Raw genomic sequence first — 18435 nt, forward strand, 5'->3', positions numbered from 1 at the left:
GATATCTCATTATCTGCACCGCTTATCCTTATTTAGGGTCGCGTTGGGGAATCCCAGCCATCTCCGGGCAGTGGGCAGGGGACACCTGAACTGGTTGCCGGCCAATCGCAGCTGCAAATCACATTAGTTCTCGCAGCTTGCTGCGTTCTTCATCGACGCACGTCCGCCGCCTTTCGCCTGCCGCCTTTCGCCCGTCGCGCGCGGAAGGCCGCCTGTCGTCGCGCCGCGCTACTAGGGTCGTTGGACCCCCGCCGCCTTTTCTCGCGTCGCGCCTTGTGACGCCGCGTCCGCTGAACTCACTCCGTCACGTGGCCCGGGAGTGACCTCCGCTGACAGCACCCACCGCCCCCTCCCCCGTCCCATCCAGCCTGCCGCATTATCCCGCGTCCGCTGACGTTCCGCCGAAAAAACCCGCAAAAAGTGAAAATCTGCGAAGCCCCTTCAAAAACCATTACAGACCGCTAAGTTCTGAAGCCGCGAATGTCGAACCGCGAAGTAGCGAGGTCCCACTGTATTTTATTTTCAAGGTTTTTAGACCCTATTCATGGCCAAATGTATTACTTTTTTAAGACTTTCAAAGCCAATATTTAATTTTTCCAGAATCATTCAAAGAACAAAACCAGCGATGATCAAAAGAACGAGAGCCTACCTTAGTGTTAAACCCCAACTCTAGCCTAAACCTTAATATGGAACTCTAAAATCGTTTTTAAAACCCAAACTATAAGCCCAAACCCTAGCTCTACCTCTAACCCTAGCTGTAACCCTAACCCTGTTTCAAACTGGAACCCTACATTCAGTTTAGAACCCTAATATGGAACTTAAACCCTAGTTCTTAACCCTAACCCTAACCCTGTTTCTAACTGTAACTTTAGCTCTAAACCTATTCCTGAATCCAACACATTCAATTTAGAACCCTGAGATGGAGCTCAAACTGTATGTCCTAACCATAGCCCTAACCCAGTTTTTAAGTGTAACCCTAGCTCTAAACCAATTTTGGAACCATTCATTTACTTTAGAACCCTGATATGATAGACGGCTGGGGGCGGAACCACTAAAGCAGAAGCCCACTCTGCAGTTACAGACTGGAGCGAGAGTTAGGACCGTCGCGAATATAAAAGATATTAGCGAATTTATTTTAAGTACATTTTTACATTCGCATTTAGTCGCTTTTTTTCTCTCCACTGCCTTTGTGACTACCCTTCACTGAAATGTCGACGAAATGTCAAGGAAACGTCTATGTGCAGCGACGCACACATGGAAGCAAACAAAACCGGTGTCTCACTCCTCCATGTCATGGCAAACTCAGATATCCTATGCTACTCAGCACTTCACTTCCGATGGAATGGGTTTTGCGATCGTAGTCTCGACAATGTGTTTATTAAGACATATTGACTACTGTGATTAAAACAAAAACAAAAAAAGTGATCATAGTGTGTATATAATGACTTTATTAAGATATATTCTTGCAAACGTCACCAACACTGGAGGCAACCCAATGTCGATAAAAGCTATAATATTTACGACGACGAGTTGTTGACATGTAGGCTTTATGCATGTCCATAGTGTGCTATAGCCTGGAGAGGGATGGGCACTACCACATGACACGCCACAGGGACCCTAGTGGTTAATGGATCCAACCAACTACCAAACTATAGTAGCCTTATTGTAAAGCATGTATATTGTACGTAGTTGTTTACTGATTACTGCGACCAGAGAACCAATGTGAATGAGTCCCTGTTTTTTTTTAGATTTCCCAGTGTAATCAAATGTTTGAGTTGAAATTAAAATCCGACTATTTACTGTTTGCAAAGACACACTTCAAACTTGTGTGTAATGTGGTTTGGCATACTACAAAGCGAGACCACACTTATTTAGTCATGTTAGTTGCGTTGAAATTCTAAAGTATTTACCGTGAATGTTTTCAGAGCACCATTTAAGTTTTATTTGAATTTCTAACGAATATTCTTTGTCTCTTTTTGCATTATTTAACATTTCCTAGGCTAATTTTTAAGCTTTTACAGCAAATGAATATCAGCTCCAAATATCGGTTATCAGCCTTTTCTTAATACTATCAGCCCCAAAAAACCAATGTCAGTCGATCCTTAATATATACTTGATATATAGTAATCCCTCTCTGTATCGCAGTTTACCATTTGCGGTTTCGTTGCTCTGCAAAATTTTAAATTTTTTATTGTGTATTGCATTCTAATTGGATAGACAGTCGCCCCGCCCCTGTGACTGTGCATCAATAACTTTGCGGACTAAGCTGTACATATACGTCAAACAGCGTGATGCATTTTGCAGTGAAAGAGGCTTTCTATCACCAGCAAAATAGTTCTTCTGGACATTCTAAAAGAAAGGTAAAAGTATTTTCTATGCCGTACTTTTATTTTCCGATAACGTCCACGTGATGATGACATCATCTGAAGTAAGGAAATAGTGTCATGAAATAATTTCCACCCCTCAATAGTGCAAAATAGCAGCAAAACAGCAACAAAATCATTTTTAAAATTATAATTTGAATAAAACAAAAGCTCAAACCAGTAAATAAGGTCTTTTCTTTAGGTTTATGATCCTGTAAAATTCACCTAAAATCCCAATCCAAGACATACCCAAAGTAAATTGAATGCTGTTCATGAACACTTTGGAAAATATGGACGGTTTTGGTCTCTTTTGAAAGGTAAGAATCTGAAATAATCACTGCAAGTGCTACTAATATTAAGTAATCTGAGTTGGAGTTTTTTTGTTCTTGCATGATTTTTTTTGTTATTAAATGCCTGCAAATGAGTGTGGCATGGGCATCTTTGCTGGAAAACAGGTAAGACAATAGCTTGAAGCCTTAACCTTGTCAAATTTGATCACAATCTGAAAAACTAAACGTTATATTTTACACATTTTTCTAAGGGTAGGTTTAGGCATTTCCTAAAGTGTCAATTTGAGACGACTAGTTTAAAGCACTAAAACCTTTTCAAATGTGTATTTTACTTGGGCCATTTTTTAGACATTGTGAAAGAGTCGTAAACATTTGAATTCTCTTTCCGTGTCTCTATCACTATTGTGTACACTTGCCTGTAAAAATGGTGCGTACAAAATGAATCACTAGCAGCGTTATGCACACTCATTTCAGGGTCTTTTTAATACAATAGGGACATCTTTATATCGATTCCCTCAAAATTTCATTGGCTAACGGGTCCTTTTTAGCAATACAGGCCCGTATAGGCTAATGCGAGCTGTGGACCATGAAACAAAGCCTGCAATTGGTAGAAAAAGTTCAGAGGCTGAGAACCATATTGAAAATAATTTTACAAGTCTGTTTATTTGTAAACAGGAATTACTGCATTATGGAATGTGCATAAATGCCTTTCAGCAGTTTTTTTTCTTCTTCTGTCAACATTAATTTGTGTTTTGGAATAAATATTTTACACGGTTGGATTCACTGGATGGTTCTAGATGTAACGAGTCCATATTTGCGGGGAATCCTATAATCAGCTGACACCTAGGAGAGCTTATCGGTGAGCTATGCGGGCTTAATAGTTTTCGGGTATCTTGTTAGACTGATCGTGATGTTTCTTTGTGGTGTGAAGTATTTCAGTGATTAATGTCATCACACAGACACATTTTTGCTTCACAACAAAAAACTCCAATCAATAATGTTCATAGAGTGAAAAGTATAGTATAGTATAGTATAATATAGTATAGTATTAAGTAGGTTAAATAGAAATAAAGGTTTCTACTTTGCAGATTTTTGACAAACAAGGGTCCTTTTTGGAATGCAACCCCTGCAGTGTATGGTGCGGTGTGGGTGGATCAGGATAGGCGTGGCTCCATATACACAACAACATAAGAGGAATAACTTCATGTCACTTGGAAAACCCATTTTTTTCAATTTAATTTGCAATCAAGTGAAAATACTTACAAGTCTAAAGTGCTTATTCATTCTGTGTTCATCCAATGCTTGTTCTTCACTGTGGACCTTTGTTGCAATAAAGTCATTGTCCCCAGAAATCATTCCAGATCCATTATCTAAATTGTCCTGCATTGTGGGGGGAAACAACTGTTACACTGTGTAGTTCAGATTAGGTAGAAGCAGTGGTATTATATGGTATCTTGAATATTAAACTGAATCTTTATTATTTAAGCCTGAGTCACCAATTTGCTGATAGGGCCTATTGTTTTTAAACAGAAAAAAAGGCAATTTTAAACAAATGCTTGGGGTATTATTATTTTTTCTCAATCACATTTTGGTTCAGTTGAACATTTTCCATCTGAAAAACATAGTACTCTCCAAAGTTTTCGACATGGAAAATAATCAATTAAAAATATGTTTACAGTATATCATGGATCCTCACTCAAAACTGGCAGATAACTTCTGCTTCATGAAGCATTTATATCATGATGCATGAAAAAAAAAATGATTATTTTTTACCAAATCTTTATAGTTCAAACAAATAAAATTGATATTATGTCTTCACATTTCAAGGACTTTTAAAAATGGATTTAAGACATAAACAAACTGTCCCCTGTAGTGTAAAATAAGGCCTTTTTTAGAATAATGAATTCAATGTTTTTAAGACTTTTCCACACGAACCCTGTTAGTAGTAGTTTTTGGAACTGAATTCATATTTTTTGTAGTATTTTTGTTGTGATATTTCTATAGTTGTATTTTTGTATTACTATTCTATTACTGTTGATGTATTTTTTGTAGTATTTCTGCAGAAATATTTATGAAGTACATGTCTTTGTCATTAGAAAAATAAAAAAAAACTGAACACAACTGATAATGGCATAATCAATATAATTTGTATACGTTGAAAAATCTTTATAAACTGATTTTTGGGGGGGAAAATACAAAAATAAAGTACAGTGGAACCTCGGTTCTCGACCATAATCCGTTCCATTTCTTTGTACGAAAACCGATTTGTACGATCACCGAAGTTGTTTTTTCCCATTAAAAGTAATGTAAAATTGTTTTAATCCGCTCCAACAGCTTAAATGTTTACCACGAAAGTAAACATAAAGCTAACCCAGGCTAATCGTACGTTCGCGTTAGCGTAATCTTCCGTACGAAAGATTACGCTAACATGAACGTGTAAAAATAAAAAAATCAGGTCGTTTACACGTCATTTAGCACCCGGGTCTCCACAACAAGTGGTGAGCAGTTAAAGGATAAAGAAAAGAATTATGAGTAGGATTTCTTACCTTGGCGGTTGTATGCAGAAGCCATGCTGTATTCCTGAAAGAAGGGAAACTCGCACACCTTCTTCATATTTTGCTATTATTTCTTTCTTAAATGCAATAGTTGAAAGCACTACTCTTGTAGCAACTTTGCTGCTTGCACCAACCTTCTTCCGAGGCATAATTAGGAGTTAAAACACTCCCTTCACCGTTTTTGAAAAACGAAAGCAGAGAAGGAGTGCGCGTTGCCGTGACAACAGTTCTTCACGAGGGGTGGGGGCAATCTACACTCGTACGCCGCTCAGCATCGCCCCTAGCGTACCGGCGTTCAAACTCCGATTTTTTGAACGAAAAGGGAAGCAAGAATTTCTCGAAATTTTTGGTCGAGAACCGATTTGTTCGAACTGAGAGGCGTTCGAAAACCGAGGTTCCACTGTATATGTCTGCCTTAACTAATTGATCAATATTATTCATCTTCGGGCATTCAATATGTAGAAAAAAAAGATGCCAAATAAAATGGTTAGTTGAATTCAACATCGTATAAATTAATGATGTGTTCAGCTATTTACCTTATATTTTAGCCGGCTCCTTACTTCTTTTATGCTTAATTTGGCATGATCCTTAGCCTGTAAATAGAAAAATACAAAAAAACAACATAAAAACTTTAGGTTGAACATAAGTTGAATTTCTTTTTTAAAGGAATGTACTTACAAATCTGTAAACAGTCTTCATTGCTGGGTTAGCTTTAGTCTTAACAGTATTCAAGATAGCCCCGCTACCTTTCTGTCAAGAAATATAAGGATGATTACAAAAACACTCTTGACATCAGGGTTGGGAGGATTACTTTAAAAATGCAATCTGATAAAGTTAATAATTTCCTGTTGAAAAATGTATTAAGTAACATAATCTGAATACTAAAATTAAAGTAATGTAACTTGATTACTTCAGATTACTTTTGAATTACTCCAATACCAAATATGCTTAAAAAAACAAACAAAAAAAAACAATCTAAATACAATTATTAATAAATTAACAATGTCACCTTGAAATGTAACCTGAGTGTGCTGCGTGCGTGGAATGAGATGGCTGTAGAGAGAGGCGCCATTGGACACACCGGGGAATGTGAATAAAACTAATCCACACAATGAGAATAATAAAAAGACTTCTAACTAAAGCATAACTGACTTACTTAGTGTCCCCTGTAGTGTACAACATAAAACAAAATCATAAAGAAAATTGTAATTCTGCAAAGTAATCCTTATTTCTACAAAATACACTTGTAATTACATGTATTGCGTTACTCCCCAAGACTGCTTTACATTATTTAGTGTTGCTTGCATGTCACTAAGCCGGTGACACTGAAAGGATCAAACAAAGTAAGATGCATTTTTGTCATGTATGGTATAAATGGACAGATTTATGTAACCCTTTTCAAGTCACTGAAGACTTCCCAAAGTCCTTTACAATGTGCTTCACACTGACCCATTCTGCAGTATTTCTGTAGTATTTTTGTTGCATTTCTGTGGTAGTACATTGAATAAAATAAGTATTTGAAAACCCTGCTATTTTTCTATTCCTCCCACTTAGAAATCATTGAGGGGTCTAAAATTGTTATTGTAGCTGCATGTCCACTTTGAGAGAGATAAACAAACTAAAAAGAAAAAACATAAATCACAATGCATGATTTTTTTAACAATTTATTTGTGTGATGCAGCAGCAAATAAGTATTTAAACACCTGTGCATCATCTAGAACAGGGGTGGGCAAACTTTTTGACTCGAGGGCCACAATGAGTTCTAAAATTTGACAGAGGGGCCAAGCCAAGAACAGATAGATTGAGTGTTATATAAATTACATACAGGATTTGACCTATTAATGATTAATAATTAATTTAATTACATTTCAGTTGAATAAACACAGCAGGAAAACTCACCATCAGTTTCAGTGGGAACAGTGTTGGTGATCTCCCTGTTTTGTCAGTGCATCAAAGTTTGGAGTAAGTCTTGTTGTGGCGATTCTCAGGATAGATCCGAGGTGTTGGTCAGTTATCCCGGATCTGTGACGGGCTTTGTTCATAACACCGAATGTCTGATTACATACATAGGTCGAGCCAAACAAGACCAGCATCTTCTGTGCTGTCCTCCGGAGGTTTGGAAAGGTGGCTTCGTTCAGTAACGCATAAAAGTCGTTAAGTTTAAGACTTTTCCTTCAAGGTGGCGTCAGACTGAAGATTGATCAGTTCCAATTGCACCTCATGTGGTACTGTTTCAGGGTCTTGTGAGAAGGGAAAAGACACGAGCTGAAGTGACTCGTGAATATTTTCAAAATCAGAGAACCGGTGACTGAATTCTCTGTGCAGGTCATCCAGTAAATTGCTGTATTTCTTTGCATATCGCATCGCCTCTTTCTGAGCGTCAAGTGTGGCGAAATAAGTGAAGGATGTGTTCGAAACTTGTCTAGAGAATAAAATGAGCTTATGATTTGAACGCTGTAACATGTTTGTACATGTCGTGCAGAAAATGATCTTTCCCCTGCAGTTTCACATTAAGCTCATTCAAGTGTGAAAATACGTCAACAGCAAAAGAAAAATCACAAAGCCAGTTCTGGTCTCGTAGCCCAGGAAATTCGTCAGATTTCTCATTGAACTCTAAAAATGCGCCGATCTCTTTCAGGTCTCAAATGCGTAGAAACACTTTGCCCAAACTTAACCACCGGACATGAGAGGGGTAAAGTAAGTCCTGATGATCCGCATCAATTTCCTCCAGGAACGTGATGAACTGATGATGCTGGAGTCCCCTTACACGTCTAAAGTTCACAAGTTTTACAACTGGATTTACAACATGGTTGAGCTGCAATGCAGACTTGCAAAGTGATCCCTGATGGATGATACAGTGAAGGAAAATAAAATCCTGTTCAGGGTTTTCCTCTTTTACTTTATCCTGGATTCGTTTCAGCAGCCTAACGTTTTTTTCCTGTTCAATTTGGTGATCGTTCAGTCGTGACATTGGCAAGTTTACTCCAAGGTAGTGTATGTTTCTCGATTGCAGCAGACACCTTGTCATACAAATCTTCTCCCGCGTTGTTCCCTTCAGGGACTCCATTGTCAAAAACTGCTCTGTTATCTCAAAGCTGTCATTTATTCCTTGGATAAAAATTAGGAGCTGCGCTGTGTCTTTGATGTTACTTTCATCCAGTGCAAGTGAAATAATTCTGCCTTTTTGTTTAGCTGGTAAGCTATAAGTTCATCAATTAGTTCCATACGGCGAGTCACAGTCCGACGCAACAAACTGATATTTTCGAACTTGCTTTGACTTTCCGGACACAGAACACCTGCAGTCTCCAACATGCAGTCTTTCAAAAACTCACCTTAGAAGAAAGGCTTGCTAGCTGCTGCAAATTTGAATGCCAGCAAAAAGCTTGCCTTGGTAGTTGACTCCTGAAGCGACAGTAAATTGGCTGCCATCCTCTCAGCCGCAGCTGCCCGTTCTTGCGCCGACAGCTTGCTGGCATAATTAGAATGCTTCGTAGAGAAGTGACAGCTAATATTGTACTCCTTAAAAACCGTAACACTTTTTTGACATATCAACCATACAGCTTTTGATCGGACTGCTTTGAAAAAATATTTTATTGTCCATTCTGTTTTAAACACTCGGTACTCACTGTCAACGTTTCCTTTCTATGATAAACTCATGTTTTTAGAAGGGGGAAAGCTTTACTGCGGAAACCGAGAAGGAGAGTGCTTCTTCTGGGAAAAGCTTAAACGCTCAAGCGCGCCGTCTAGTGGAGAAATGTGGGCATTACAGGGGAAAGTAAATGAAGAAGGTTTGCCGGTATATTTTGATATAACTGGTAGATGTTTCGCGGGCCGGATTAGAAAGACCAACGGGCCGTATATGAGACGCGGGCCGTAGTTTGCCCATGTCTGATCTAGAATTTTAACCCTGAAAGACCTTTAAGTCCGCCCATTATTAGTCAACCTGCACACCATGTGTCATCCTGAATCAGACTGCACCCGTTGAGGTCGTTAGCTGCATAAATACACCTGTACACCCCATACACAAACTAAGACTTGAACTTGTAACATGGCAAAGACCCAGGAGCTGTCCAAAGACACCTCCACAAGGCTGGAAAGGGCTATGGAGCAATTGCCAAACAGCTTGGTAAAAAGGTCCAATGTTGGCGCAATCATTAGAAAATGAAAGAAGCTAAACATGACGGTCAATCGCAATCAAAGTAGAGCCTCATGCAAGATAGCACCTCGTGGGCTCTAAATGATTCAAAGAAAGGTGAGGAATCAGCCCGGAACTACACGACAGAGGTTGGTCAATAACCTGGAAAGGGCTGGGACCACTGTTTCAAAGGTTACTGTAGGTAATACACCAAGACGTCATGAATTTAAATCGTGCATAGCAAGAAAGGTTCCCCTGCTTAACCCAGGACATGTCAAGGCCAGTCTTAAGTTTGCATATGACCATTTGGATGATACAGAGGAGTTATGGGAGAAAGGTTTGTGGTCAAATGAGACCAAAATAGAACTTTTTGGTCATAATTCCACTAAGTATGTTTGGAGGAAGAAGAATGAAGGGTAGAATCCGAAGAATACCATCCCTACTTTGAAGCATTGGGGTGGTAGCAACATGCTTTGGGGTGCTTTTGCACATGGGACAGGACGAGTGCACTGAATTAAAGAGATGATGACTAGGGCTGTTTATTGAAATTTTGGGGAACAACCTCCTTCCCTCAGTCAGAGCATTGAAGATTGGTCGTGGCTGGGTTTTCCAACACTACAATGACCCAAAGCACACAGCCAGGAAAACCAGGAAGTGGCTCCATAAGAAGCATATTATGGTTTTAGCATGGCCCAGCCAGTCTCCAGACTTGAACCCAATCGAAAATGTTTGGAGGGAGCTCAAACTTTGTGTTTCTCAGCCCAGAAACCTGATTGATCTAGAGAAGATCTGTGTGGATGAGATCCCTCCAGCAGTGTGTGCAAACCTGGTGAAATTACTACAGGAAATGTTTGACCTCTGTAATAGCAAACAAAAACTACTGTACCAAATATTAATATTGATTTTATCTGGTATTCAAATACTTATTTGCAGCTATATCACACAAATAAAACGTTAAAAAAATCATGCAAGGTGATTTCTGGAAGTTTCTTTTTAGTTTATCACTCTCACAGTCGACATGCACCAACGATAAAAATTTCAGACCTCTCCATGATTTCTAAGTGAGAGAAATAGCAAAATAGTAGTACATGTATTTTCAAATACTTTTTGTCTTCCCCGTATGATGGTGTTATGAGTGCACTGCAGGAAAGAGGTCTAAATCTAGTGGAAGCTAGAGCTCTTGTTGGTGATAGGAATGAGTGGAGAGGTGTTGTAAAAGGATAGTGGGATGTTTAGATTTGTTCTAAGGGACGGGCAAAGCACCCGTTTGATGCGGCAGGGGTAAAACAGTGAAAGCTGTAGAGCGCTGCTGTTGTGAACAGAAGAGTGTGTTGTGTAACCCTGATTTCATCTGGAGGGACGAAAGCATGACCAACTTAGGTGCCGAGGTGCTTAACTTGTTTGTGTGTGTTTTTTGCGACTTTTTCCCTTTTTATTTTCTTTGTTTTTGTAAATGTTTTTCTTGCTGTCGGTCACCTCGACTCGAGTGATATGACCAGGGAAGATAGATAGTATTTTCACAGAAGTATTTTTGCAGTATTTCTGTAGTGGTATTTTCAGTATTTCCGTAGGAGTAATTTTCAGTATTTTTGTATTATTTCTGAAGTCGAATTTCTGCATTTTTGTAGTATTTCTGTCGTCATATTTCAGTACTATTTCTGTAGTATTTTTGTAGTATTCTTGTATTTGTCTTTTTGTAGTATTTCTGTATTATCTTGTATTTGTCTTTTTGTAGTATTTGTGTAGTATTATTTCTGTATTACTGGAGTATAACAGGAAATAGCATGCCAAAAATCCAAAAACTTAAATAAATAAAAATAAATAAATATAAAAGCACGCCATTTTAGCTAATTGTTTTAACAGAGAATGGGAAAGTATGAAAATGCAGTGTCTGATTTTACTCACCTTCACAGTGATTAGCCACTGGTGGTAAGATTTGTTACTCCCTGAAAAGAAATGGATAAAAGGTCTTTACATTTTTTATCTTACATGTCTGTGAGATTTGTCAATGATTGAAGAGAAATATGGATGAATATTCAATGATGAACTTGAGTGAAACCAAAATGTGATTTCAAAACCTTGAAGTTACTTTTTCGACACATTAATTTTTTTTGCTAACTATGGAACACCAAAATCTCTAAAACAAAAAACTCCAATCAATACTCTTTATCATATGGGTAATGATTCACCAAACATGTTGCAAAAAATAGACACGTATTGACTAAAAAAAAAAAGAGTTCAGTATGTTCAGAACTCACTTATAATAAACACATTTTAAGCGTTTATTCAATTATGTTGAGCACAAAATACCCGTCAAATCCAGACTATAGGCTGCAAATTTTCTCACAAGGTTTCAATCCTGCGGCTTATTCAATGATGCGGCTAACTTATGCGCCCGAACAGTAAAGTTAAGAGTGAGACAGGTGGAATATATGTATCGAGGAAGACGCAAGTTTAATGTAACTTGGCGCTCTGTGCACCGTATCATACTGAGAACAATTTTATGAGTCTGTTTGTTTGTAAAAGTAAACAATGTGGCTAAACAAACAGATTAAGGGTAGCGTTGGAATAAATATTTTACATGGCCAGATTCTATGGATTGTCTTTGTTGTAACAAAGGCATTTTCGCTGACATTTATAGTAGTTGAAGATGGCCAAGAGACGTAATGGTGAGTTACCCAGGCTTTATAGAATTCGGGTATCTTGGTTCGGACTGATCTCTGATGAATCTAGTTCTAACATTTGATTCCCAAAAGTTCGAGCTTTCCGATGATATTTGGCATGACGTATTCCATTGACTGGTGACATCGTACAGACACGTATTTGCTCATCAAAAGTCCGGCAGCCCACCGGCTGGCCGTCGGACCATTAAGGGGTTAAGGTACCGTACATTATCAAAACTCTTTCTGTGTACCATCTTTTTTTGTAGATAGCTCATGTTTCAATGTGAGCACATGCGTCCCATAGTCATGTGTGGTTTATGTATGTAAAAAGAAATGTTCCTTTAAAAATGTACTGGAAGCGGCTTATAATTAGTCACGCCTTATAGTCCAAATTTTACAGTAGACAGTTGCAATAAGAAAGGCTGTACCTTCACACAATACGAGGTCTAAAATCAACCGAATTTTACATTTATAAAGAAAACAATATGTTCTATATATTTATGCAGTGGCAAAAGTTCTGCTCGATTTCAAATAAATGATTCACATCTTTTTGTTGATAATTGGCAACCAAGCATACATTAAATTATATATATATATAAAACAGAAAATCCTTTGTAACCAATCAACTATAAACATACAAAACTGCAGGTATGGTTGGACAAGGCACAACTGTAGTTGAGTATGTAGAGAGAGAGAGTGAGAGAAATAAAAAGGGGGAGAATGAGAAAAGGTGAGAGAAATATAGAGGGTGAGTAAGAAAGAGAAAAAGAGAGGGTTAGAGAAAGAGAAGTAGAGAAAAAGAAAAAGAGCACAAAAGAGGGGCAGACTCAGAGAAATAGAGTGAAATAGAAAGAGCAAAAAAAGAAAAAAGGTAGAGAGCAAAAGTAAAGGAAAAAGAAAGGAGAGAGTGAGAGAAGTACATCCGCTCCACTACTTACGACCATTCGACTTACGATAAACGGTAGATACGAACATGTTTTCGGAATGTCGAAAATTATCCAAACATTGCGGCACCTTTTTCAGAGAACAGGACATTACTGTCGTGCAATTCGGCCACTACCGGGGTTTGGCGCTGTGAGAGGTCACCCAGCATCCACCCGGAAGAAAAAAAAATCTGTTTCCTCTTTCTTGTTTGTGTGTAAACATCTCTCCTTCACCTGCTCGTAATCCCACCACTGCCACCAATGTAGCGTTGTCGTTTTGCATGGGTAATGGATTGCCTCTTGTTCATGATGAAATGCTCGAACACTTACGGTCTTTTTGGAGAGCGACAACATTCAGGACCCGTTTATTGTAAACCGACCTAACTCTGTCCAGAACTAAAGCTTGCGCTTTCCTACACTGTCGCACCAACTCTCGCAACTTTCGTCGCCCTACTGACATCATTCATGCGCACTTCACATTCTACACCTACACTATCTCCAACGCGCTAAGAACTGACATTTTTATTGTTTAATATCTCGGGCATCCATTCAATATGGTTGGTGTAAAGTGTAATGAACGTGGAATAAGAAAGATTGATGTGGTACTCTTTTTCAGCCACTTTTTACACTGGAGGAGGGCCTCTTGAACGCATCTCCCAAAACTATGTTAAACTCAACTTCATTTATCTTTATAGAGCATATTATTTTATGAAATGTTTTTTTAATACAAAACAATACAAGCCTTAAACATACTTATACAAACCTTAAACATAAAAAATATAGCAAATTCAACTTACAAACGATCGTCTGGAATCCTTTGCAGTTTTGTTTAAGCGATCTAGTGTTATCAGTAAATCAAGGCGTGCGTCTTTTAGGTCGTGATTTAAGATGTAGGGGCGCCACGGAATCCAGGACACTAGCCAGAGTAGCATTTAACTATTTCATGAGTGAGTCAATAGAGCCTTTATATAAAGGAAACAACGCAACAGCTCCTGAAAGAAGATCAGAGAGCTCAGAAACTATACCAGTGCAAATATTGCGGCCGCTAAATCCTTTGGTTTCTTTAATACAACATTTAGCGAGCACCTCAAATGTAAATAAATAATGATCTGAAATAACATTAGTACACGGTAACACCGTCACATTTGAGGTTGAAAATCCTCGAGTCTAGTGTGTTTCCATCTTTACGAGTCGGCAAATCAATCAGTTGATTAAAACCAAATGTGTCAATTGGAGACAGAAACACAATAGTAAGTGAACTGAGTGGGGAGTTCATATGAATGTTAAATTCCCCCATAATTATCATTTTGTCTGCATAAGTTACTAGGTCAAAAGACAGTTCAGAGAATTCATCTAAAAAAAAAAAAACAAGTATGGTCCTGGGGCGCAATAAATAGTTGATAAAAAAATTGACATGAAATAAGACAGAATGACAAGAGCCTCAAATGCTTTATAATTATTAGAGGCACGGGAATACATTTGAGTATTTATTCAAAAATAAGTGCAACACCGCTACCCTTCTTCAAAGAGTGTGCTACATGACAGCTCACAGTCAGGAGAAGCCTCATTTAACGGTAAAAACTTATCCGGTCTCAACCAAGTTTCCCACAGACCAATCAGATTAAGTTTTTGATCACAAATAATATCATCAACAAGTAGAGCTTTAGGAGCAAGCGATCTAATATTGAAAAGATCAAATCTTAGCTGTGCTTTGAACTTGAAATGAAATGAAATGATCTGCATTTATATAGCGCTTTTCAAGTCAATGACTTCCCAAAGCGCTTTACATTGTGCTTCACATTTCCCAATAGCGGCCGTGATCTGTGCAGCCATGTAAGGCGCTAACCTGCTTATTGGGGGTATTGGGGTTTCAGTGTCTTACCCAAGGACACTTCAGCATGTAACACGGACAAGCCGGGATTCGAACTGGGATCCCTTAATCATAAAACGATTGCTCTACCTCCTGAGCTACTGCTGCTGAAGTCTTAGCTGAAGTCTTTATAGAAATCACCACAAGATGTTGCCGTTTGGCCGTGTTGAGTATCAGGCGTCGGTTGACAGGCAAGATCGATGAAGAAATATTGGTGGAATTAGGCACAATTCCATCATCATCATGTCCTTTCTGCCCTTTCACCGGTGTAGCTCCCTTAAGCTTAGCACCCCGGCCCGAGCAACAGCCCCGCTTGTGTTTGCCATCCCTACGCCATCTCCGCCTCTTCGTAAGTGGGTCGGCCACCCATGGAGATCCTGCAACCTTTTGTATTTCTTGCGGGATATCAAAGGTGGCATAAAAAGTGCCCAAAAAGTCATAATTTAGACTTTAGACAAAAGAACTTTAATAAATAGAAAATTAGCTGAAGAGCTGTGAGCCGCTGCGTCCATGCACGCCGCCATCATCATCAAAGTTTAAGGTTTATACAAGTATGTTTAAGGCTCACCTCTTCTTTACACTTTACACCAACCATATTGAATGGATGCACGAGATATTAAACGATAAAAATGTCAAAGTTCTCAGCGCGCTGGAGATAGTATAGACATTATAGAATGTTTACACACAAACTTGGAATAAGGAAGTGGATTTTTTTTCTTCCGGGTGGATGTTGGGTGACCTCTCACAGTGCTACATGCACATGCACTACATTAATGTCCTGTACTCGTAAAAAGGTGAACACATTACGAAATCTCTGGATATTTTTCGACATCCCAAATTTTTTTTCCCGTATCAACCGTTTTTCGGAAGTCGAATGGTCGTAAGTTGGGGAACGACTGTATTTCTGTGTGTTGGTGTTTGATTACTCAATGTTAGTGGGACTTACAGTGATTATTTCAGTTTGGGACAAAACTTTATAAACCTTAAAAAGAGATCAAACCCGTCCATATTCTCTAAATGGATCAAGAACAGCATTCAATGTATTTTAAGTACGTCTTGCATTGGGATTTTAGACAAATTCTACAGGAACGTTGAGGGGTGCTGAGCAGAGGTCAAGGGGTTGTAGGAGTTTGCTTTTTAAAAAATATAAAATATTATTTGTATTATTTCTTTTTATATTATTTCAAGACATTAAATGGTGGAGAGACAAGTGCAGTTCACTATAATAATCGCCTGCAACGTAGCTGCATGACCAATCTTTTGTATATGACTACATCAATGTTGCCACGTAATTTTCAGTCTTTTTTAGATAAGAGTCTTTCGGTTAGGCAGTCTAAAAAGAGCTAGCTCTTTGGCACCCAAACAGCTAATCAGATTGTTTTTGTTGCTTTCAACCTTATATTACAAATTATTGTAACATCTTGCACAAAATGTTTTAAAAGGGGAAAAATTAAAGCAAAAAAGGAAACTAGACAAAAATTAAAAAAAAGAAACAAAGTGAAAAAATAAAAGGAGAAATAGAAAAAACTGGGAAAAAGCAGGGGGAAAAAAAGCAAAAAACAACTAAAAAGCAAGGAAAAAAAGAAAACAAATAGAGAATAAAAATAAATAGGCTAAAAAGTTAAAGAAAAACGCAGAAACAAATTTACAATTTTGGCGGTTTCTTTGATCAAACTTGTGTTACATTCAAATAATTTGTAAATAATTTGAATGCACAAGTAAATTTTTTGCCAACATTGTACTTCCACTAAAAAGTGAGATTAAATACAGTTCTGTATTGTGCATTCTTTATTGTGCTATCGACCAAATTTTAGTATTATGTAACAAAAGATACTTTTTTTAAAATGAAAATCTCATGTAATAAAAAAACTGACGTGTGTAGGTGGTGCAACCTTTTTAATATTCTATTAGTCAATTCTTTAAAATTTGAAAAACTAACCAGTGCTGCCGGAAAGCCAGCATAATGCATCTTGATGTGATGTCAGGTTTTGGAAATGGATTGGAAAAAACTCCAATCTTGGCCACATTTGGGATTGAGGTTGCTCTCCCTCGTTTTAAGCCAGGCTCACAGACTTTTTGTGAATGCTCTGACCCGCAAGACGGCACCGGGGTTCAAACTCACTTAGGTGCCGCGTATGGGATCAAGTGTGGGACCGAGTACGCAGAATGCAGACGCACGCGGGGCGGACACAGTGAACAGAACTCCGCCAGCCACAACCTGGCCGCACCGGGGTATGCTTCAGGTCTTCTTAGGCTCTGGGCACGGAGATGAGTGACTGTAGCGAACCTAAACTGTTTGGGGTGGCAGAGCGGAACTCCGTCATGACAAGTTCAGAATGTGAGCCGGGCTACCCCGTGACGGAGGCTCACGCTCGAGGTGCCAGTATACCCGCTGGGCGACCTTGTGACGGAGGTTTATGCCCAACTGCTGCCGTAACCTAGCCATTCTGGACAGTGCCGCCACTGCCGCCTCGAAGGGTTCAGGCATCAGCTGGGCGAACCCTCGCACTCATTCCCTGGTAATGCCCAAACCCAATCATAGCTTAAATTGCTCAACCACATTGGGTTAAACCAGGGATCGGGATAACTTGCGAGCCATATATGGCTCTTTTCTTGAGTACATATGGCTCTGAGACAAAATTGTGCAATTACCTTATGCATTATTACATTTGGAGGGGGGGATTTTGTAAGGTTTATTGTTCTATATTCTTTATCAATTATCCATTATCCGTTATCAGTCAAATCATAATATGCTACAAAGCCAAGGGGCCGAGACACTTGCTCTCAACCAAGAGGCCGAGTCAAGGTCCTAGCTGCAGAGCCATGCAGCGATCAGTGCGAATGCACCATTCCCAGAGGTACTGCAATACGGGCCGGTGCGTGGAGTGGACAGAGCAAGTTCTTATTCCATCTCCAGATTGCAAAAATCAAACTTGCAGCATTGCTGTATTTTAATAAAGTGCAAATTCAGGTCCACAGTTACAGAGCAAGCTCTAGACGAAACAGTGGGAATCCCACATCTGGAGTCATTTGTCGCCTGTGCCAGAGTGAGACAACACTTACTGAAGGGTACAGTCCAGTTTATATAGGACACAATTATGGTTTACAGTCAAATTGTCACACCAACAGACCCCGTTGTGGCTGTAAATTGCCAAATTATATATGAAAGCGCATTAAACACTCTATATTCATTGAGATTCATTAAGATAATTTATGATGAAAAGCCACAGAACAAACTTTGACCCAAAACAATTGTTTTACCCAGAAGCTCTAGCAAAGCACCTAGAGTAATTTCATTGGGTGAGTGTTGGAATGGGGGGAGCTATACATATACGTGCATTCCTTCATCTCCTCACCTAACGATGTCTGCACTGAAGGTAAATACGTTAGTATCACTGTTTGCAGTATTTTGTGATATTTGTACAAAGAACTTTGCCTGCACCTTGTTTTGAAACCAGTATTTAGGACAGAAATGACAATTAAATGAGCCTCGTTACTTTTAAGTAACTTTTTAAGTAACTACCGGAGGGAGACACATTTCAAATTGTATATTTATTTTGATATGGGACGCAGACTCTGGCACATTTATTTTTGATAAATATCATCTAATCATCTAATGACACACAGTGAAATAAA

General features: G+C 38.8%; 1 protein-coding gene across 2 annotated transcripts in view; it reads right to left on the minus strand.

Annotated features, from left to right (window-relative positions):
* Window positions 1-18435, minus strand: part of LOC148351194 (DENN domain-containing protein 1A-like) — a 118448-nt gene that overhangs the window by 15926 nt on the left and 84087 nt on the right. For both annotated transcript variants that reach the window (XM_088356121.1, XM_088356120.1), the window contains exons 16-19: window positions 11249-11289; window positions 5887-5958; window positions 5745-5801; window positions 3917-4033 (exon numbers count right to left, since the gene is read on the minus strand). In XM_088356121.1, coding sequence (XP_088212247.1) covers window positions 3917-4033; window positions 5745-5801; window positions 5887-5958; window positions 11249-11289 — 287 coding nt within the window. The remainder of the gene's footprint in view (window positions 1-3916; window positions 4034-5744; window positions 5802-5886; window positions 5959-11248; window positions 11290-18435) is intronic.

This window comes from Urocampus carinirostris, chromosome 16 (assembly GCF_059441175.1).
Source record: "Urocampus carinirostris isolate Australia breed hairy pipefish chromosome 16, RoL_Ucar_1.0, whole genome shotgun sequence".
In the NCBI taxonomy this organism is placed as follows: domain Eukaryota; kingdom Metazoa; phylum Chordata; class Actinopteri; order Syngnathiformes; family Syngnathidae; genus Urocampus; species Urocampus carinirostris.